This window comes from Caretta caretta, chromosome 5, assembly GCF_965140235.1.
Source record: "Caretta caretta isolate rCarCar2 chromosome 5, rCarCar1.hap1, whole genome shotgun sequence".
Taxonomy (NCBI): domain Eukaryota; kingdom Metazoa; phylum Chordata; order Testudines; family Cheloniidae; genus Caretta; species Caretta caretta.
In genome coordinates this window covers 100,828,995-100,851,929 of record NC_134210.1, presented here as the reverse complement: position 1 = coordinate 100,851,929, position 22,935 = coordinate 100,828,995, and the positions used below count along the sequence as shown (strand labels likewise).

At 39.5% G+C, this 22,935-nt stretch overlaps 1 protein-coding gene across 3 annotated transcripts in view; it reads right to left on the bottom strand.

The window, feature by feature from the left end:
• Positions 1-1,153: 1,153 nt before the first annotated feature.
• Positions 1,154-22,935, bottom strand: part of APBA1 (amyloid beta precursor protein binding family A member 1) — a 53,218-nt gene continuing 31,436 nt past the window's right edge. Inside the window, exons 5-13 of one of the 3 annotated variants that reach the window (XR_007356928.1) lie at positions 19,065-19,097; positions 17,872-17,958; positions 17,244-17,429; positions 13,280-13,459; positions 11,080-11,292; positions 6,022-6,141; positions 5,167-5,307; positions 4,094-4,728; positions 1,154-2,296 (exon numbers count right to left, since the gene is read on the bottom strand). Coding sequence is in view for 2 of the 3 variants with exons in the window: in XM_048851816.2 (XP_048707773.1) it covers positions 4,657-4,728; positions 5,167-5,307; positions 6,022-6,141; positions 11,080-11,292; positions 13,280-13,459; positions 17,244-17,429; positions 17,872-17,958; positions 19,065-19,097 (1,032 nt within the window). In the remaining variant the exon portion in view is untranslated. Of the gene's footprint in view, positions 4,729-5,166; positions 5,308-6,021; positions 6,142-11,079; positions 11,293-13,279; positions 13,460-17,243; positions 17,430-17,871; positions 17,959-19,064; positions 19,098-22,935 lie in introns of all 3 variants that reach the window. The other 2 variants (XM_048851816.2, XM_048851817.2) reach the window with 2 other exon arrangements.

Sequence of the window (22,935 nt, the reverse complement as noted above, 5' to 3'; positions counted from 1 at the left end):
TAGGAATATTAAATAACACTGTGAGCTTTCAATTTTACAACTTAAAGGAAATGTTCCTTCGCTTCCAGTAACAAAATATGTATAGTCACAAACCAAAAAAATCTTTATTATGATGGATTTAAGTTTGTAAATATCAATGTTTTTAAAAAAGGGATTCATGCATCCGATGAAGTGAGCTGTAGCTCACGAAAGCTTATGCTCAAATAAATTTGTTAGTCTCTAAGGTGCCACAAGCCCTCCTTTTCTTTTTGTGGATACAGACTAACACGGCTGCTACTCTGAAACCTGTCATTAGAAAGTTGTAATTTGACTAAATATAGCCTGGAAGTATGCCATGTCTTAGCTCTGTTCTTTTGTCACACCCATCCTCCTTTTACTGGTGGGAGATTACTCTTGCTCCAATTGTCACACAAAAGAAAAGTAAATGTTCCCCCCCTTGCATATGTGAACTAAAATACTATTGGTTTTGTTATACGATATAACCAGCAGGCTCCCTTCCGTCCTATATCAGGTACAGTGGTATCTCAGGCTCATCTAGATTGTTGCAAGGTATTGGAATGTCTGTCACCTGTGTCAGATGTACATAGTAAAAACTGACTGCTAGCTTGGGTGAGCCACAGCAGAGAGGGTGAATAAGATAAAGAGTGGGATCTCCAGTCCACAGAGTAGTGGACGGGGGAAGAAATCTTCTGTGGCCCATATGAGGAGGGTAACGTGAGGTGTTGTGGCCTATATCCAATACAGGTAAAGGCAAGGTTAGACTTTCACATTAACATTAGTGAATCAGTGTCTGAAGTTGCAAAGTCAATTTTTCTTCTACAGTCTCTCTGGTGTATAATACTTCTGCAGATTCAAGTTCTCATTAGAATTTGTTACCCACAAAAAGTTCTTTGAAGACTTAGGGCTTGTCTACATTTAAAATGCTACAGTGGCACAGATGTGTCACTGTAGCTCTTCAGTGTAGACACTACCTGTGCTGACTGGATTCTCCTGTCATCAGCATGGATAATCCACCTTCCATCGAACTAGAGTTGTCTACACAGGGATTTATGTCACCTTAACTACACTGCTCAGGGGTGGGGCTCAAGCACTCCCCCCAAAAATATTCATTCAATATTGGTGATCACATCAGCAAACTCTCAGACCTGCCCAATTTGTTTTTGTTTTTTATTGTTGCAAATCTTACCGACAGTAGCGCTCCATTAAATAAAGGAATGTAGCACAGTAAATACATCACAACAAAACAGCTGGCTAAAAAAAAAAAAAAAATCAATCAAACCACTGGAGCTGCGTTACAGACAGAGGGTCAGAGACCTGTGACAAAAAAAGTCAGAGGAATTACATTCAATAGATGTGCAGTATCAACATTCCAGGCTCACATATATTTATATATATATTTATATTTATATATAGAGATCAAGTTTAGTGTTTACAAAGAACAATATTGTTACAAATACAATACTATACTTTTCCCAACGCTTTACAATAATTTCTATTCACCCTCTTTACAGAACAATAGTAAAACTTCATATTCTAAGTACTGTGCTAAATATATACAAGAAATCTCACCCACACCATCTTCATAAACAGATTTAATTTAGAAAATTAAAAAAAAAATCTGCATTCAAGAAATACAAACCAAGCCTTAAATTATAAAGGGATTCAAACGAGTAAGTGTGAAACCTACCAATAAAAAAATAAAAGGACATTTCATCCTTAATGTAAACACTGAAAAGTTAGTAATATTGTACTAAACAGTGAAGGGACAGCTTTGCAGGACCTTTATGGAAGAGAAGGAATGTAAAATGGTAGGTTATTCCTTTCAACCCATGGACAGTTTCACTCATCTAAAATACTAACATAAACAGCTGGTCTAACATCTTTTAAACATCAATGGAAAAAACAACAGACTACAGAGGTGTCAACTCTCCCTTTTGAGTTCACTGTATTTCTGAAACTCGCTTTCCCTTTCCAGACTAAGCTCCTGGGACTGTTTACATTAGGAGCGCATACTCTGTCTGTCTGTCCGTCCGTCCCTGTTCAGAAATCACAATGCATCTGTTGTAATAGAACAATTCACATTCTCCGTGAGGCCCCAATCCGGCACTCACATGTGCAGTCCCAATGAAGTCAATGGGTCATTCAGGTGCCTAAAGTTAAGCACACATGCGTTTGCAGGATAGGGCCCTTAGTTTCTAAGGATCAGTCACTGTTACAGCCCTATAGTCATTTGCATACTGAGGGCTTGGTCCATCTTCCGCTGAAGTCGATGGAAAGATTCCTCAATGGGAGTTGACTAGAGCCACAAAAGCAGAAAATTAATATGGGAGTTAAAGTTGGGAACCAGCATTGTGGTAAGTATGTCTGCAAGAGTAGCTTTCCACACAGGTAATTTATGGAAAGGCTGCACTGTATATAATCTTCTAAATGACACGTGGTATATATCATATTTACATATATTACTATACATATGGGAAGTTATGAAAAAAAATTGTTCCTATGACCGTTATAAACCAGATGCCTGACAATAAAAACTCTACTCACAAGTAATTCACAATCTATTTGCATCTGTCTGATGGCAGAGTAAATACTAATCTGGATTAACACCACCATGCCCTTGTAAAGTTTGTTATTCCACAGATTGGGATTTGATTACCTAACAACAAGAACTGCTGTACGTCAAATAATTGTACAGTACTCATATTCATTTACTACAACAGCTTACTCACCATTCCACTATCTCCCTCAAATAGTTCCAGTATTTGCTGCCAGTTGAAATAAAAAGTTTATCTTCTTTCTCTCCACTCAGTCCATTGTTTTTGAAGGGAAAATTGGGCCCCTGATCACAAATGGAACTAAGTGATCAGACAAAGGCAGAGTTTTCACAGCTCACTTATTAACGGAAATGCACACACGTATATCTAATCTATGAAATCTCTGGAGACAATTCCAAACATCATCTCCAGTCTGCAACCACAGTGCTTATATTGCACAGTCCATCCCTCATTAAATGAGAGACTGATGTTAACGGCCATCACCCTCCCGCCCCGCCCCCCAAAAAAAGAATGAGATTTTTGTTTTGTCCTGCTCCAGTATTTTCATCACATTAAATCTTTGTGTCATAATAAGATACAGCAAAAGCTGCTACTTTTGATAAATTTAAAGGCATCCGACTGGTCTAAATTCACAGTTATATATGAGTTTAAATGTGAGTACACAGGACTAATGGAACACAACTACTGTACATGAATAGAGAGGTCTCTCTTTCTGGAAAGAGGAGTGTCACTACTACTATTACTATCTTCTTCCCCTCCTCCCCCAGCTCCACTCTCCAAAATTTATAGACCACGCAAATCCTTGATGTCATGCACCCCACCACAACGTTTTTGAACCCTCTTCTTCATTGTACAAGTACATAAAAACCCTTTAATGTCCTACAAATGGAGAACCATCGATTAACTTTTATATATATACACTTTACAAATAAATTAATTTCTCCTCATTCCCATCCGACCTCCCCCACTGTTATCCAGATCATGAGCAAAAGAAAAAAAAAAGTAATTAAAAGTAAACAGTCTTTGGACCAAAGATATGTTAATACTGGCTCAGAGTAATAAAACTACTTACAACTGTATGTAGACCTATTTTTGTTCAAATTTCATAAATATCAAGCACATAGTTTTAAATATATATATATACACACACACCCCACACTCACCAATGAGAAATTGTGTATTTAAGAGTTTTAAAAATTTAGATTTTCAGCAAAAGCCCCCAAAATATAATTCCTGCTGTATATTTACAGGCCACTTAACATTCTCCTACCTCTGAGTAGGGAGGGGGATATAAAAGATGTCCTACATCTAAAAATGAAGAAAGATTTTTTGGGTGGGGAAAAAAAAAGACTCTCATACCTGCGTGACCAAATGGTGAAAGTACCTCCTCTAATACGCGCTAGTGAGGACAATGACACACTTACGCATTTCAGCAACATACAAACCACCTTCGAGGTTACATGATCCTGAAGAATCAACATTAAAGACAATTAAAAGGTGTGCATTTGAATTATGAGTTTTACCACAACATCACTTACTCATTAACTCATTCTTCATAGGCTTTTAACATCTCCTTTAGGGCAAAACTATCCCCTTGGTTCTCTGCTCTCCCAGTGTATGTTGAACTCTTTCTTGGTAATGTTACGCTCAGTGCACACAGAGAGAAAAAAGTATAATGGAGTCAAAAATCTTCTATGTGGAGTCCAAGAGGAGAACTTTACCCTGTGGTTTGATCTGTTTGTAAAGCAAGCTTTCTAATTTAGCAATAGTTAATGTATTTGTGTTGTCGAGTGATGGCCATAGAAATACGACTGATGACGGAGCTTGAAGAAGTGCAATCAGTCCTTTGTTAAACTAGCTGTGAATAACTAATTTTTCTATTCTGTGAGGAATTACATAAAGCTTAACTTGTAAAAAGATGCAACAAAAAAAGTCTAATGGCAATTTTTTTCCCTGTACACAGCAAAATGTTGGAGAGAGAGAGAAGAGAGAGAGAGAGAGAGAGAGATGTCTCTGCAGACACAAAAATGCAGTACTAGAAACACAACCACTGACGAGGAGAAACATCCTCCATGCATGTTGTGAAGGTGAGGTATCGGCCTCAGATGTAAACTGGCTGCTCCTGAGCAGTCAACAATCTGTACATGGCCGCTGGCATGGTCTTCATATGAATCTGCGTGGAAACAAAACAGATCAGTCAATGCTCCTCATACACATGATGCAACGCTTTGGAAATAAAAGGGTTTGTGTGCTTTCATGCTTAGAAGGTATGTATGTGTAAGGGAGAAAATGGCCCAAGATGAGGAGAAGGAAGTAGCTGCAGTGACATAGTACAGGGGAAAGATGTAACCAGTGAGTTTTCATGCCTCTGCTAAGGTTTATTGCAGCGCAATGCTGAGAGGTGTTGAGTTCTTGCAAACCTTGCTTAGGTTAACAGAAACTGTGGGCACTCAGCACCTCTCACGCAGGCTTCCTATTAGAAACTATGAAATCACTTTAACAATAAAGCCTGGTTTATCCTTTTCTCATTTCCAGTATTTATATTTGGATGGTGGTAGGCAGCGAGAGGCAATGGTGCTGAAATGTGTAATATCATCCATCCAGTTCCTACCTCACCAACAGCATTTGAGAGAATGTGAACGATCTTTTCATGGGGTGTTGCTACAACGCTCTGTCCGTTGATTTCAATGATCCGATGGCCCACTCGTACTCCTCCTCGCTCTGCTATACCTCCTCTCATAAGGCTACAGATCTTGAATGGAACGGACAAAGTTACCAATGCTAAGAATGTTAAATTGTAAACCAACAGAGGTTTGTTCACAAATGACAAACTCAACATTTAAATAAACAAGTATCCAAAGTGTAAAAGAGTTCTTTTTTAAAATACAGTGAAACACAAATCAGGGTAAAATGGACTAGAGTAACTGTTACAAAGTCAGTACTCGGCTTATAAAACATAATGAACACCACCTCCTCTAGGTGCACAAAAAACAAACAAAATAATTTGGCCATTGAAAATTACTAGTATTAACCCTTTGGACACTGGCATTTTGAAAATTTAGGAGATTGCATAGGTCCATAGTCTCTAAAGGGTTTAGAATATATGCCTTTGACTTTCGCTGATTGTAAAGAAGACTCTTTCTTATAAGACCTTTAATGGCTCAGTTAGATATACAACTAATGTAGCCTGTGAACAACTTGCCCCTTTTGGTTCTTTAGCTTAAAATATCTCTCCTATTCCTACGGTTGACTTTATACTCTAATATGACAAAGTATCTTTTCCTGCTTTTGACTTGGAAAGGAGGATCAGCCATAGGGGAGGTAATCAATTTTCTGATAAGTCAGTTTTTATGTCTTACAGTCAGAATGTGTGCATAGCCGTTGATGAGCCGAGAAGTTTGCAAAAAAATTTCACAGCTATAAAAAGCATCACAGTAGAAACCCAAGGATTGTGAAAGCTACTTACGATCCCATTCTGTACACTGAAACCCAGCTGATATCGGAGGTCAGGTCTTCTGATCAAGACAGTGGTTACTGGAGGACATCTCACTATATTCAGTTTAATCCGGGCCTGGTTTTTCAAACCCTTTAAAAAAATATATATACACCATGACAACTATGGGTGCAGGTGGGGTGAAACAGCTGAAAACTGGCACTGAAATAAAACAATAGTTTGAATGCTAACTTGGAAATAATACTGAACAAACAGTTTGCTATGTATTCATCATTACAAAGTAGGATTCCTAATAAGTACCAGATACAAGCAATATGACAACCTGTTAACTGAATGATGCAATGTCAACCTCTAGCTGTCAACATTTTGACATGATCATTTTAAACTGCCAAGAAATTAGATTCCTGTGGGCAATTTCTTTATTTTGGAACACAGAACGTTGTTCTACAGAAAGCTGGGGGGGGGGGGGAGGAGAGGAGAAGTAGGTCTGTGCAATTAAGCTGAAAACTGTCACATATTTTGTTGTAAAAATAAAGTCTTAAATATGCACTTAAAATGGCTGCAAACAGGTACCTTTCCTGGATATGCGCATTCAATTCTGTAATGCAAAAGGCAGAACTTACTTAAGTCCTGCCCATTGAATGCTTGTATAAGCAACACTCAGAGACTCCCTCATTCTAAACTGAGAATATCACATTCAACCTGCAATCTTGGTTAACCACAACAAAGCACTATCAAAATAGAAGATGACTGCATATGTCTGACCCTTACATGGTTTGAAGTTCTCACCACTCTTTCCTATAGACCAACCCACCTAATCTTCTCTGTCTTTCTCCCAGAGTTAAAGTATCTTTTTTTTCCTGTAAAGTGTCCAGAACGGAACATACATTTCTCTACACTAGAATACTGTGTAAACATCCAGGCAACACACAGACAACCTCCAACAATCACAATTCCCCCCCCAAAAAGAAGAGCTATGTTAATGCCTGAGAAACTTGTGGCTACTTTTAACATTCCAGTATCTGTCTGATTTACTCAAAGAGTAAAATCCTGGTCCCATTAAAGTCAATGGAAGCTTTGCAATTGAATTCAATGGGACTAGGGTGTTACTAATAGTCTGAAAAGATTTCCTGATCTGTACAGGGAGTTATACTAAAGTTCTCAAGCTTTCAAATGTTTTTTTCTTGCTGATTTTGTAGGACCTCTCTCTACAAGACCCAGTACTTGAGTGTCTGTGCCATTCTGCTGGGGCAAATAGCTTTGGAACAACCCCAGAGTGCATGGCAGTCCATTACCAAGCAAGTAGAGAAGCCAAAAATGAGGAGGAAATCTTCATTCACCTATCTGTAGGGGGGAAAGGTTGAAGTGGCGTGGGATAGCAGAGGAAGGGAGGGAGGACAAATCTGAACTGAATCAACCAGCTTCCCTTCAGCGACCAGGTTAGTTTGGAAGTCAGTCCATGCCTTTGTTCTAATACAGAAGATGCCCGAAGCCAACCTGCTAAGTCTAAGACGTTTTTGTTAATTGATCCTTATTGATCTACAGACATAACCCACTGTTCTTTTTAAGGGGAAGTAACCAAGGTATCCCTGTTGGGCTAATGGTGTTCATACTTACTGTTTCTACTAGTATGCAGATGCAATCAAGTGCTATTTAAAACGGCCTCTTAAACTTCTCTCTCTTTTAATGGAGGAAAGAAACTGGCTATATTAAATTTGATTCTAAGTAAGGAAGGGGGTGCTTACTTGGGAGCTTATGTTAAGTACAGATCCATTCAACCCTCTCACCCACTGCCACAAGAGGGTCTATTTGCCTGACAACTATGTCTAACTGCCTATTTATATTTATGGCAGTTGTATGCACCCACTCAGGGGTGGGAGGACAAACCGTGAGGAAAGAGTGCCAAAGCATTTCATTTCTTTGGTCTCTGCATAGCACTGCACTCAGCATGGCTTGTTAATCAAGGCAACACAGGCTGGCTATAAGTGAGCACGCTGCTTTGGGAACCAAAGCAAATGAGATTATGAAGTGAAAAGAGGCAGTTCCACAGCCAGCTGGCTCTCAGCAAAACACAAGGCCCACTGTATTTTTTGCTCTACTTCATTCCATTTACTTCCATGTATTTTATTTACTGTCTGCGATGCATACACTAATCACAATCAGTGATCATCGACATACCATAGGGCAATCGGCCTTTATGGACTACATACACAGAAACAAGCAAATAGTAAGTATCCAGTTTGCATTCATTTGTGGCAAGTATGTGTGTTTGCAACTCCAAGTGTGCACTGCACACGTATTTTTGCATGCTCCTTTTTAAAAGAAAGAAACACGGGCTCCTAGTGAGCAATTTCTAAATTTTACAGAAATAATGCAACCCTTAAACATAGTCAGTTCATAATATTTTATATGTTGGGAATCCATGCCAATAGCAATAGAAAAAGTGCTATACTAGATTAGTCCAGGGGTCCATGCACACCAGATGCTTGAGAAAAAGGTGAAAGCAACATAAAACATGGAATAGCCATTCCAAACAGGAAGTTTCTTCCTAATCCCGTCAGTTAGCACTTAGTTTATGGTTGATTAGTATGAAGGTTTGGATCCCTCATTTAAAAAAAAAAATCCTCTATAATTGTGAGTATTCTCATTATTCACATAAACATCCAATTTTTTGTACAGTAGCCTGGTTCATAGCATGCTAAGGAATTTTTGCAATGGTAAGATCTTTGCACATTCTCTGAATATCTATTTTGGCCGATAATATACATACTGCTGGCCATTAATCTTGTCCTTCCAAGGAGAAGATGACCCATACGTTTGCAATGCTTTAGAGCAATCTAGCTGGATCTGTCCGTACATTGAATCACATGCAATACATATAATATACATCTTTTTTTGCATGTGATTCAGAACTGATGTATGAACAGCTCCGGATAAGTTTGCTGAAAAGAACTGCAATCTATGGGTCACCGTCTCATTGGAAGGACAAGATTAATGGCCAGCAGTCCCCATGACAACAGCCAAACGTGGCAACAAAAACGGGACCGAAGCATGTGTGTCAGAATGAGATCTCCATAGCAACGAGATAGTGGCGCTGCTCTTGTTGGAGAAGCAACCAGGGGGATTCTCAAGACACCATCGCAGCCGTCCATTTGGAAGGACTCTGGAAGAGGAGGAGTGCGCTGAAGCAGACATTCTGTATGCCAGGCCTGCAAATAATTACACTTTTGGAAATAACTGGTGTGGGATGGGGAACAAGCAGAATACAAGTGAGAACAGTAAGAGGTCTGGTAACAAAATAGCTGGTTCAGGTTGGTGTAAATGGAATTCCTTAACAATTGCACCTCTCTATGCCAGCTACAGACCCTTGCCCTCAAGGTAGGAATTTAGCCCCAGGAAACACAAGGCTATTTTTGGTGTCACCCCCTTTCCTTTCAGGTGGGAGGAGACTTAGTTTTCAGCTGTGATCTCCTTAGTTGCCGCAACATCAGCAGAGGCTAAATCAAGCCCTGGCTTCCATCTTGGTGAGATCCTCTAATTTTGCGCTTCCAGGGCGAAGGATGCAGACAGTTTCTGTTGCTCCAATCTTCCTCCATCTGCAGGTTAGATCTTCAATCTGAAAGCGTCATGAATATGCCAGCATAATCCTGGGCTGAATTTGTCCTAATCATTAAGAAACAGTCTGAGCTTGGAATACGTAATTACATTTAAAGAGGGCCTGGGTAAAGGGAATAAAGCAGCTATAACATCAAGTTTCTAGGTATCCAAGGTAAAAAGCAACAGAAAGTTGATTTATTAGACATACGTTTTTTTCAGGAAACCAGGCTGCTTTTACCACGGTTTGACTGTATTACACTCAGACAAGGAGTAATGGTCAGAACACATTAAATGTTCACGTGCTAGACTGTGTATTTTCAGATACACATATTTTAAATCTTTGTAGCAATTTTTTAGTTCAAGCGCTAAGAAACCAACCACAGCCTACACACAATTTGGAAGGGGCACACAGACATTTATTTTGTGAACTACTAGACAAAATAATTTTATTTCAAAACAATCTAAAGAAAATCTCCTGGCAAGAACTCAGCAAAAAGGACTATAAATCCAACTTTACTCTGCATTTTGCTGGGTTGTTTTACAGAAGAATTTATCGATGTCAGATGTACCATTTCAGTATGTGACCTACAAACCATGTGGTGCAGCAAGTTGTAGGGTAGCTATTTGTTTCAATTTAGTTGTGTCTATGACATTCTCAATGGATGCAGCGTTTTCTTTCCATGAAACAGAAATCATTAAATACCCGTTCTCTTATAAATTGCAGCTACTCCAGAAGTTCTTCTTTTCCACTTGACATGCCTGCTTTTTGCAATCACATACTCATGTAAATTAGAGGAAACTTGTCCCAATTAAATGTCCCATAGCGTTACTAGGTTGAAATAAAAATGTACACTTCAAAATATTCACAAGTTAATGCCATAATCATGTAGAAGACAAACATGTTTTACAATTTAAAAATATAAATTATCCAATTACTACATTTGTTTTATCAGTCTTAGCACTCTGGGTCAAATTCAAAGATCCTTTTCTTCAGTCCTTACTGAAGCTAGGCTCCAGTTGACCTCAATGGAAGTTTTGCTCAAGACTGAGATATGGCTTCAAGATCTGGCCCTTTTTCTCTGAATAGTTTTGCACTTTGTGAATGATGAAACACAAAGTAAGGCCAGGGTGGCAAAGATGGTCTTGTGATTAAGGCCCAGGACTGTGGGGGAGCCAAGCTTCTATTCTCAGCTCACCATAGACATCTTGTGTGAACTTACACAAGTCAAAGCTCTGCATTTTCATTTCACCCTCTGTAAAATGGGGATGATATTAATATTTCCCACCTCACAGGGGCCTACAAGGCTTTATTAATTAGACTTTGCAAAGTGCTTTGAGATCATCGGATACAAATTGCTATACAAATGCAAATTATGAGTGTTTTTAGAGAACGTCTTTAATATACATCTTTATTGTCTTCCACTATTCCCATACAGTTTTTAAATGTGTAACATTTAAGAACATTCCCTGTACCTTTATAATACTCTGGCACGTTGAGAGTGGTAAGCCGACTAAGCTGGTACCATTAATTGACATGATCTGATCTCCTATGTTCAGCTTTCCCGACTTCTCTGCTGGTCCTCCATGCATCATGTTGGCTATAATAACTGTGGGCAAGATGGATCCCCAGCCAGATTCCACAATCACGACACCTAGAATTTCTCCCTTTTGCTTTTCAATGTAAACCTGAATTAGGAGATAGAAATATCGTTTCAAACTGATATTATTCTCAGCTACAGAATACAGCCTGTGTGGACACATACATAAATATCAGGGGTGGGCAAACTACAGCCCAGGGGCTGCATCCGGCCCTTCAGACATTATAATCCAGCCCTTGAGCTCCCATCAGGGAGAGGGGCTTGTCCCACTCCAGCTAGGGAACAGGGTCGGGGTCTTGCCCCGCTCTGCATGTGCCATGGCTCCACGCAGCTCCCGGAAGCAGAGGCATGTCCCTCCTCTGGCTCCTATGCATAGGAGCAGCCAGGGGGCTCCGCACACTGCCCCCACCCCAAGCACTGCTTCCGCAGCTCCCTTTGGCAGGGAACTACGGCCAATGGGAGTTGCAGGGGCGGCACCTACGGACAGGGCAGTGCGCAGAGCCGCCTGGCTGCGCCTCCACATAGGAGCCAGAGTCGGAACATGCTGCTGCTTCTGGGAACTGCTTGAGGTAAGTGCCACCAGGAGCCTGCAACCTGACCCCCTCCCACACTCCAACCCTGTGCCCCAGCCTTGATCTCCCTCCTGCCTGCCAAACCCCTCGGTCCCAGCCCGGAACACCCTCATGCACCCCCAACCCCTCATCTCCAGCCCCATCCCAGAGCCTGCCCCCCCCAGCCAGAACCCTCTGCCCCCCCCACACACCCCAACCCTCTGCCCCAGCCCAGAGCCCCCTCCCACATCCTGAACTCCTCATTTCTGGTTCCACCCCAGAGCCCGCTCCCCCAGCCAGAGCCCTCATCCCCCTTCCGTACCGCAACCCCCAATTTTGTGAGCATTCATGGCCCACCACACAATTTCCATACCCAGATGTGGCCCTCGGGTCAAAAAGTTTGCCTACCCCGATAACACATAGACACCAATACAGAAACACACACAACCTCTGTTTCTTTCTCACTCCAAGGCAAAAACAATGAAACAGATGTGTTAACAAATTTCTAATTTATTTCTAGCATGAAATAAGTCAACATATTAATGATCAGCTAGTTACTCACCCCTCCAGCAGAACCTGCAGTGACTCAACCCTCTGGCATGCTGCAGCAGCCTATTCCCCACCAGGGCCCAGATCAGATAGCCCCAAGGCACAGGTATTTCAGCTTCACAGCAAGTTAGTCAAGCCTGCCCTCGATCCGATCCTATCCCTGTGCTGGTTCCTGCCCCCTGCTTTGTCCATGCCCTGTCCTGAGGCTGCTCCAGCTCGCTCCTGACCCTGCTCTAGCCCTGCCCCCGACTCCTGACCCCCAGGTCCCTGGACTGACTCCACCCAGCTTCAATCTTTGGCCTGCTTCCTGATTCTGAGTACGATCCTGATTTGGCTTGTCTATGGACTCTGACCCATGGACTATCTTCAGTTTCAGTGCTGTCCTCAGCTCTTTCCCGACCCTACGACCAGCTTCGACCACCACTCCAGCCACTAGGTCTGACCACGTAGACCCCAGGGCCTCACAGGAGGTGGTGGTGATGGGGTGGTGCAGGCAGGACTACAACAGTGAGAATGTGCTGGAGACTGGATTACATACCCTATACACTGCAATGGTACACTGGTTCATCTTTATTAATAAAACAAGCAAAAAAATATACTGCTTTAAAACAAACCTGGAGACAAATGCGTTCACCAACCCTAATGTCTCCATAAAACGTATGTTATTTGTTAAATCAACAGCTTGTTTTAAGTTCCTTTTACTGATGTGCAGTGTCCCACATATTTGAAAATTGTCTGGTAAAACAGCACAAAACAGATGGCAAATCACTGTAACACTGATGAACCTCCGGGTTCCCTGTTCACTCTTCAAACAGAATTGCCACTGAGTGTCTTACCGGGGAGAAGAGTGCTCTAGGCTGACCTGAAGAAAGTCATTTATGGGAAACGCTAATGGCTTTCTAATTGCTCCCAGTATTAGCTTGCATTTGGGACAGACCAGCCTAATGCTACTATAATCAGAAGACTGGGACATACGTCTTTGCAGTTTTCAGACTTGGAAAAGTGAATGAGGTCATCATTGTACATGTCTTGGGTGTTGAGCAGGTCACTGTACTCCTTCTGGCTTAGGTCTTCTGGATTTATTCCATTTGCCCTCAGGAATTCCTGGTAGGCCACACTAAATGCTTGACCTATGGATTGTGCAATCAGCTGTGCCTGCAGCAGTTCCCCCAAAAAGGAAAGGAAAATATCAAATACATAGCATTGCTGATGGTCTTGTTCGCTGACGCTTGAAGTTATGATCATGCTGTAAATAGTTCCCCCATATTAATAAGCCACTTCAATCAATTCCAGTTTTTTTTCCTTTAATATCATTTATAACACTAAAGACCAGGTTCCAACTTGTCCTGTATTAGTTTATTTTGATTTCTGTGTGAATAAAAAGAACCTCTATCCCAAGCTCTAGGCACTGGACAAAAATTACTCACACACACACACACACACACACACAAAAGCAACAACAAAAAATCCACAACAATCTTATCCTCGACCTATACGATTATTTAATTCAGCAAAGCAAGCTGTTACAACTTTAAAGGAAGAGTAGTGGGCCTTCCTTTCACTGATGAGAACTGCTGAAGTAAACACAAAGAAATCCTTCCTTCATTGTTTGACAATTAGGCTGGAGAACAAGAACACTATATTACATTAGCTGTCTTGGATGCCTATTGGGTAACATAGGGCACAATAACTGGGCTCTCTGCCCTTTAGCCACAAGCAGTATCATCATTCTCTTCCAAGCCAGCATTACATGAACACACCTATAGGAAAAATATGACTCTTAAAAGAATATTTGTTCCTCCTTTTTTCCTTTGAAGTCACCCTGTTTATATTTGTATCTGCTAACTATTGTCCATCTGATAAAGACTGACTATATTAAACTACTCTCAAACTGGTGCAGATCTCATTGATGACAACAGATGATCACTGGCACTTAAGAGGATGTGGTCACAATTACACACGCGTGCGCACACAAGTATGTTGGGCCACATTTTCATAAGAGTTCAACTCTCATTTAAGCACCAAAATAAATTGATAGATTTTGGGCACTGAGCTCTTTTGAAAATCTGGCCCCAACTGTAGATGCTGAGTAGCTGGGAATCTAGCACTGAGATCTTTTGAAAATTTGTTCCATTATCAATAATTTAGTCTCCATTGCTTAAAATATCTTATTAGAAACTCAAAAATAAACTCTTTCCCTATCGATTGTCCTTTTCCATTTAAGTATTTAATTCCCCATCTTCCTGTGTTTAATGGAGCTGAAATTAAAACACCACTTTAATTGTTTGGGCACAGAGTTCGTAGACCATAGTACTATAAATTTGGAAGAAATTATGTTAGTTAATTGCTCCTGCAGAAGCAGCAGAAAGAGTCACATAGTTTCTTGTGATTATTGCTTGAACATGTCAGTCTCTCTAGGATTTGCACGTTATATTCCTCAACAGATTAGGGCAATTTAAAGCAGGGACAAGTTTTGGCCAGCATCCCAGTGTTTGATGATGTAATGATTGCCAGTTAGCTGTTGGGTAGAGTAAGATCATTCTAAAACTAAACGCTTATGGGGCTACCTAACTGTCTTTCTGGAGAAGAGAAAATGAGATTATAATACACACAAACAGACACAAGATTAAGATAATATACCCTGTGGAGCGTCAGGGCTCTTTACTTCTAATAGATAAAGTTACGATTTTTTGCTAGCTCTGTATTTTTTCCAATTTATTTTGAATTCTTAATCAGAAATTTTGCAGAATGGTTGAAATAATGTCATGTAACCCAAAACCATTGATCATGTCTCCTCAAATGTCTCAAAATACTGTCAGACCACCTGACTGACTGACTGCTGATATGTTTTTCATCTCCTGACATTTAGGACTTTCCAAGCCAACATTTACTCATGGGGGGATGATCATGATCTGCATAAATGTGACTTAATTAAACCTCATTAGGTGACACTTGTAACTTCAGAAGGGGAGTGCCCCATTCTGATTTGCCAACAAACTCCTAAAAAGTAGCTCTAAGGGGTAGCAGCCAGCCTGGTCATCACCACCTTCATAAGCTGAAGGAAAAGAAAAATTGCTTCTGTCCTCTTGCCATGTGATGCCACCATGCCTGATAAAGAGACCTATGCTTCCTCTGCCCTCAGTTGGTCAATGTGGGCTACAAGTCTAGAAATGCTCAACATCTATGTTTTTGACATCTATAAGCAAGCAGCCTATAACCAGCCAGCAAGTCCAATTGACAACCAGATGAGCAGAGAAAGCCACTGACTGAACTTTTTTCAACCATATACCAGTTTCCTGGAGTTGAAGCAAATCACAAGAGTCACAACAGCCATCCTGTATAAGTATCACCTTTGTTTGTTTTTCTTTTTCCGATTTTCATTAGTAGAGGAATGCCTCTACCTCAGCATTCTTGCACTTGTCTTTCTTTTTAACTCTAGCAGGTGACTGGTAGCAGGTCTGTGCATGTGGACAGAACCCACAGAATTTATCTGAGAGTGGTGCCTATGGAATAGTTTCTCAAAGACCTAAAAACAGACCTTGGTTTAAATAACTTTGCTGTCTAAAAGATCTCACACACATACATTATAAGGGTTGGGAGGTGTTATTTTCACCTAAATGTAACCAGCTGTGTTATTCTGAATTGTTTTGGAAAGTCTCTATAAACCTATGTTCAGGGGGCAGGGAAAATAAATAGATCATCACCTAACCACTCATCATTTGGGCAGGCTACGTTAACTAGCAGAAGAGCTGTAGTCTAAACATTAATTTCAATGTAGGAGTGATCTGACCCTCCCTGTAGCAGTCATCTGACTGAAATAAGTTTATCAGTTGCCACTGAAATTGAAAATACCTTATTATTCTGCAGGCTGACAGCTAAACAAGATATGCTGACTTCCCATATTCCTAGATAAAGTTCACAAAATCATTATCTTATTCAGTATTAACATGATAACAAGATTAATTTATTATTTGATATTAATAAATTTTATTTTAAATTTGATTTGCCCATGTGTTTAATTTTATTTTACATTTTTTCTTTAGTTATTTAGCATAGTTAAAAAAATTACATAAAATTGGAGAATTGTGTGGACTGATGTATCTTCCCCAGATGTTAGGGCCTAGAACAGCGAGGACGCAATGGTAGATAACAGAGACAACTTAGTATGCCACCTAGTGGTGGACCACAGAACCTGCCTTCTACAGTCCTCACAGTGTCATGGACCCAGTTTAATTGGCTAACTTAAAATGGGTTTACAGATGCTTTGCATCTTTCAAAGCAGCGTAAAGCACAATGTTGACTCGGGTCCTGAATCTACAAATTCAACTGAGATTTTCATAAATTGAATAAGTATGGACAAGGTATATACCCTGCCACTACAGGTGTCTGCTTGGAGGTATCTGCATGCAGGCCACTTCAGAAGTATACATATATTACATCACTGACTGGGTTTCCTAAAATGCTTTCAGCGTATCCTTCCAACTGCAGCATCCTCAAGGACAAGAAAGGCCTAGCTGCATAATCCTTATGACATGCATTTATGATCCTAGCAGCAATGTTCATGGGTACAAGTCCCCCTGGAAACAAGTTACTGTGACAGATGCTGACTCTCAGGGGCAGATCCTCAGCTGGTGAAACTAGCTGTGACAGCAGCCAATATTTGCCCTTCAATGTCTGTTAAAGGTATTACATTAAGAACAAAACTAAAACACATAAAATGAAAATCTGTGTTTCTAAATGCAGTTTCTTATTTAATAATGACAACCAACCAAAAAGGACCCAATATGCAAAAGGCAGAAAAGTGCCTCTTTTTAGATGAATTCTTTTTATGTAACTAAAAATCAAACAGGACCATCAACCACAGACTTCAATCCTATCCTGACAAATGGGTATCATATTCTCAAGCATAACAAAGTAACGAAATAAAATAGCTCCTTACATCCTCAGATTCAAAGACATGGCAAATCATTTTGTATTGCCTCTTCCCATCCTGAGAGGGGTGAGATGCCTCCACATTGTCCTGGGAATTAGATCGAGGCATTCGCCGCCGAGCCATCAGCACAACGATATTTCCTATATCAGCAATGTAGGAAATGGTCCTCAGAGGATGATCCATCATAGTTTCCTGAGGAAGAGAAATCCTGAGATTAGTGCTCGCTTTGAGCAAATGCTTAGCATGCTTTTGGCATCATGTAAATAGATACTAACAATGTAAGAACAACTGGCAGGTGTCAGTTCCACCAAATGAACTGAAATTCCCATTAAGAAAAAATTAATGGCTATTATATTTACTGGGTAAAAGAACTCCAAATACAAAGACCCAGATCAGAGGGTTTGAACATGCACTACACAGAGGATTAAGGACTTGGAATTAGCTACCTCAGCCAAACTGTCTAAGCATTATAGTGAAAAATATCTGAGAGACACTGAGAACAGACATATTAATGGCACTAGACTATCTGAAATGCTGTACTGTGATACCTTTCAATAACAGTTCAATAGAGAGTGAACCACTACTACAATATTGACAAGGTCCAACCCTGACAAGGGCACATCTTTGCCTATACCTGTGTGTCTGCATTCAACACTTTTATTCTCTGCGTAGAGATAAAGAGGTCCACCTCAGTCATGGGCTGAGATTCACCTTCTGGGGCCTGCAAATAAAATGGATTAGAGTCAGCAAATGCATCAGAGAACAGCCTTAATAATGATGTTAGATCACAAACAGGGGCGCATCAAGACACAGTCACCAGAACAGCAATGCAAAACAGAGTATTAAATTGCAGAAGCTAAAGATAAACACAAAGATATGGAAACTATATATAGGGATGAAAGTGTGTTAGATTCAGTATTATTTATAAAACTGTTAATTCCATTCAAACTCCCTACCCTCTTTCTGATCAAATGAAGTTATAACCCACTGCAGCATGAACTGTATAATCATTCCATGGAAATCAAAATGATTTTCATTTTAACATGAATGCCATATTAAAAAAGGCTTTTCGCATGAGCAATGTACAGGACTAAGGGCAATTCTTGCCTGCAGGATTTCTACAGGATTCTAATTATTACAGTGACTGCTCAGGCTAGTGAGAAAAAATGTACACATCAGGTGCAGATTAAGCAATTATAATGCAGTTCTGGTAAGAGGGTCTTTATGGTCAGACAACAGAATATTAAAGCACTAACCCACTCCAGAAGATGTACATTTGTAAACATATAGAGCAAATGCTTGCACTTTAAAATGCATCAGATTTGTTCCACGACACCTAAGAACTCCATGAACAAAATTGACTCATATTTTAGTAATCTCAATGTATAAAGTGAGTGTACATATGTAAACTTTTTTTTTTGCATCCAGCAATTTGACACATCTATAAGTTAACCAAAAATAGTCTTTAGAGAGGGATAAAATAAGTCATTTCTTTTTAATATGCCATTTTATAGAATTAAAACCTTTACCATGTCATTCCTGTTTATTTGGTAGGTATTTCTGGGTTCGGTCTGTTTACATTTGATAAATCCAATATTTACCCTCGTTCTAACATGAAATGGCTAATGATAAGCAACAAAAAATGGCCAACCAGGCAACTGATCTTTGGGAAATGTCAACTTGTGTGGTGACTCTGAAATAAACCTGAACAAAAACTTGCTGGATGCAGAAAATAAAAACACAAAATCAAAAGTAAGAAAGGCAAAAAATAGAATAAAAATAAAAATAAACAGGCATAACATCAAGCTGATGGAGGTTGTACTGCACCTTCTTCCTGCTTTTGGCTAATTTCTGGGCCATCTGCTTAGCATGGAATAAACAGAGATAGGAGAATGGTTAGAGAAGAATTTGCAGAGACTCAAGTCAAGCAGGGATCTACACACTAATGTCCAGGATTTGTCTAGTAACTGGTCTAGGTTAGTCTCTGGTTGGATTTCTCTCTTTCGTTCTGGTTAAAAAAAAGAGTTTCACGTTTAACACAATAGGTTTTAAAAAGTAAACCTGCACCAGAAAAGAGAGAGAAAGAATAAGGATTACTTTTATTTAATTTAAAAAAAAAAGACAGCTAAGTTTAAAAACATAGGGCAAGATTCTGCTCTCATTTACATTCGTACAAATCACTCGTCTCTCTTTTCAAATCACTGGAGTAACACAAGTGCAGAACTGGTATAAGTGAGAGAAGAATCAGAGCCTTAATATTCAAACTCTCTCAGATCTTAAGGTCTTAGATTCAGGTTACTTAACAATTTTGCATGTACGCAGAGACTTATAAAGGGAAAAAATGTCAAAAATGTTAAATGATCCTAAAAAACCCAAAATGACAAAAACATTTAATTAAACAACCAATCTGCCCCAATGCATACACACCCATGTGCTTACTAAGATTAGACTCAGGCATTTGGGGACCACAATTCCCCATGCCAATTGCACAAGGACATTTTCCATGCCTCTCGCATATACCCAAACATCTTCCCTGGGTAGGGGTGCGTACTCTCCAGATGATCCACCTGTAAATGGGCTGCTGTCGTGGAGCTTTTTACTGTATTACTATGTAAGTGTTCAATATCAAAAGAGATTCTATCGGCTACCAATGAGAGACAGCGATAATCATAATTCTTGTCACTCCATTATCAAGCACTTATAAATCTTCTGCAAATAACTCCGAATGTAGTTTAAAAAAAAAAAAATCCACAGACTCTGGTGACTTATCTTGTGGACTTGCTTATTGGACAAGTATGATACTCACCTTGCTGGCAGACTTCCATTTTAGTTCCAGTAGTAACATGTAATTAACTTAATGTGTGTGCTGTGTGGTCTATTATGCCAGGCTTTATCTATAAATACATTACTAATAGCTATTAGGCCCATAGAACAGGAACTTGGAATCACAGATGCACTGAACATTTGTCACTGGTGCTCACACATTAACTCTGCAGGTTGCGCTTTAAACCAATCTGAAAGTAGCAGCTGATACTGAAATGTTGCTCTTTAGTTACAAACGAAATCAAACATTTCAGCATCACTTGCAGTAACCCTTTACCGATTATAAAACATATTCAAGTCTGGTAAATGTAAACTACTGCTAGTGGCAATGTGAACAGGATCATGCTGAAATCTTTACACTAAAGTATTGTCACTGGCATTCAGAGAAAATAAAACTACTCTGAAATAGTAACGGCTGCATAAATAGAAAAAACCTTAAAATAATGCCTCAAGTTGGCATATTTTTCTAACTGTGTTCAAAAACATAGCTTCTTTGCAGTCAAAATTTTTCAATACTACAGGGCACTAGGTCTCACAAAAGCAGTATGCCTGTCACAAAGGGAAATGAAAAAAAAAACTGCTTGAGTCAGAACTAGGTAATGCAGATATGGTACGTGAAAGGTGAGCCAGAGCAACCTCTTATGCAATTTGTGATTCTGTTCTTGACTTAATGGAAGCAGCATCAGGACCGCTGTCTTATTTGACCTTCTTGGAATACTATTTTCAAACATTTAACAAAACCCTAATGTAATGGCTTAGAATACACATTCATGTTTAAGAAATGATTAACACTCCAGAGAAGGTGAACATGAAAGGGGCTGGAATCTGTAGCTGTTAAATAAAGGGAAAAAGTCCATGAAAACTAACACCAATATGCCTTTTATGCAAGAAACAGTATCAGACAAGCTCAGTCATACTATACAAATAATTCTAGCTACATTAGTCAAGCGGTTCTTTTCACACCATTATGAGTAAAATATAAGACAACCTTAGTCTAAACTTAATATTCTTTAATAAATACACTGAAGACAGACAAGGCCTAAGTATTTCATTTGATTGAGATGTATTTGGTCTATTTATGATTTGTTTACAATTAAAAAAAATTAATTACCATTATTTTTAAAAGAAAGACACATTTTGCTGCTATAGTGACTACCAATATCTGTACACATTTTAATAAACACTGTATCTATTGCAGATTGTTAATTATTTGTGCCAGAGACTGCATCTTCTTATGTCTTGTAAGCACACTGATGGCACTTAAATAATAATAATGGGTAGGCTTTTAAACAATCCTCAGATATGGATTGTGTCAATGCCTTTCAGTAATGGGGTCAACTGGTATTCAAAAAAGTGCAGGCCTCCTACACAGATCAAATCTGCTGGTGAAATCTAAATTAATCACTGTTTTTTCTCCAGGCTGTGAGATTCATCCTCTTAGTCCAGATGTTAACAACAATTAAAATCTGCTTAGGTTGGGAGGATGGCTAGCTCCGGAGATTAGTAAAGGGACTAACAGAACCTTTCAACTCTTAGGTCGCACAGTCAATTCTATCTCATTCTGGTAATGAACGAAAGTCTTGGCTAACAAAGGCCAAATCCTGAATACACCACCTGCTGTAGTTTTAGTTCTGTGAATAGCTCTCATTGACTATTAGTAAGGTTTTGCATAACTGGACCTTTAGATTCAGAGGTCAACAAAATTATTACTTGATGGTCTCACCCAGTTCAGTGGACAGCTGTCTGCATCACAAAAACCACCATCTTGCTGAAACTACCTTTGTGGCAGTCTCAGCAAAGAATTAATAATAATTCTTAGCATTTATATAATGCATCTTAGTCTCAAAGTGATGTGCAAACTAATGAACAGAGTGAAATTCATCCTTGTGCAGAGGGCCCACACAAGGTCTGGTTTAAGAGTAGCAGCCGTGTTAGTCTGTATCCACAAAAAAAAACAACCCCAGGAGTACTTGTGGCACCTTAGAGACTAACGAATTTATTAGAGCATAAGCTTTCGTGGGCTACAGCCCACTTCATCGGATGCATTGAATGGAACATATAGTAAGAAGATTATATATATCTTATATACACACACACACACATATACAGAGAAGGTGGAATTTGCCATACAAACTGTAAGAGGCTAATTAATTAAGATGAGCTATTATTAGCAGGAGAAAAAAAAACACTTTTGTAGTGATAATCAAGATGGCTCATTTAGACAGTTGACAAGAAGGTGTGAGGATACTTAACGTGTGGAAATAGATTCAATATGTGTAATGACCCAGCCACTCCCAGTCTCTATTCAAACCCAAGTTAATGGTATCTAGTTTGCATATTAATTCAACCTCAGCAGTTTCTCGTTGGAGTCTGTTTCTGAAGCTTTTCTGCTGCAGAATTGCCACCCTTAAGTCTTTTACTGAGTGGCCAGAGAGGTTGAAGTGTTCTCCTACTGGTTTTTGAATGTTATGATTCTTGATGTCAGATTTTTGTCCATTTATTTTTTTACAAAGGTCTGGGTATCACTTAAGTTCCATCCAAGCTCTATTTTGAGGGCTTAAGTTGTGCATAGGCCTGGTACATGAAGATGAATTTTCCCCACAGGGACTGAACTGACCTATCATCACTAGAAGTGGTTCTCCCAGGTCAGGATAACAAGGGGAGGTTTTCACTGTACCAGCTCACATTCCATTTACCTACTCAAGCATCTATGCTGTGCTCACCACTTGTATCAGAGCCCCTCATGTTGCCTTTGTACTATGAATAAATAGACTTTGTTCTCCAGAGTTGTCTCCCCATTACCTTTCATTAATACTAAATATACTTTTAAAATAATTTTTGTTCTAAAAATCTCCCCTAGTCAACCAGATGTTCA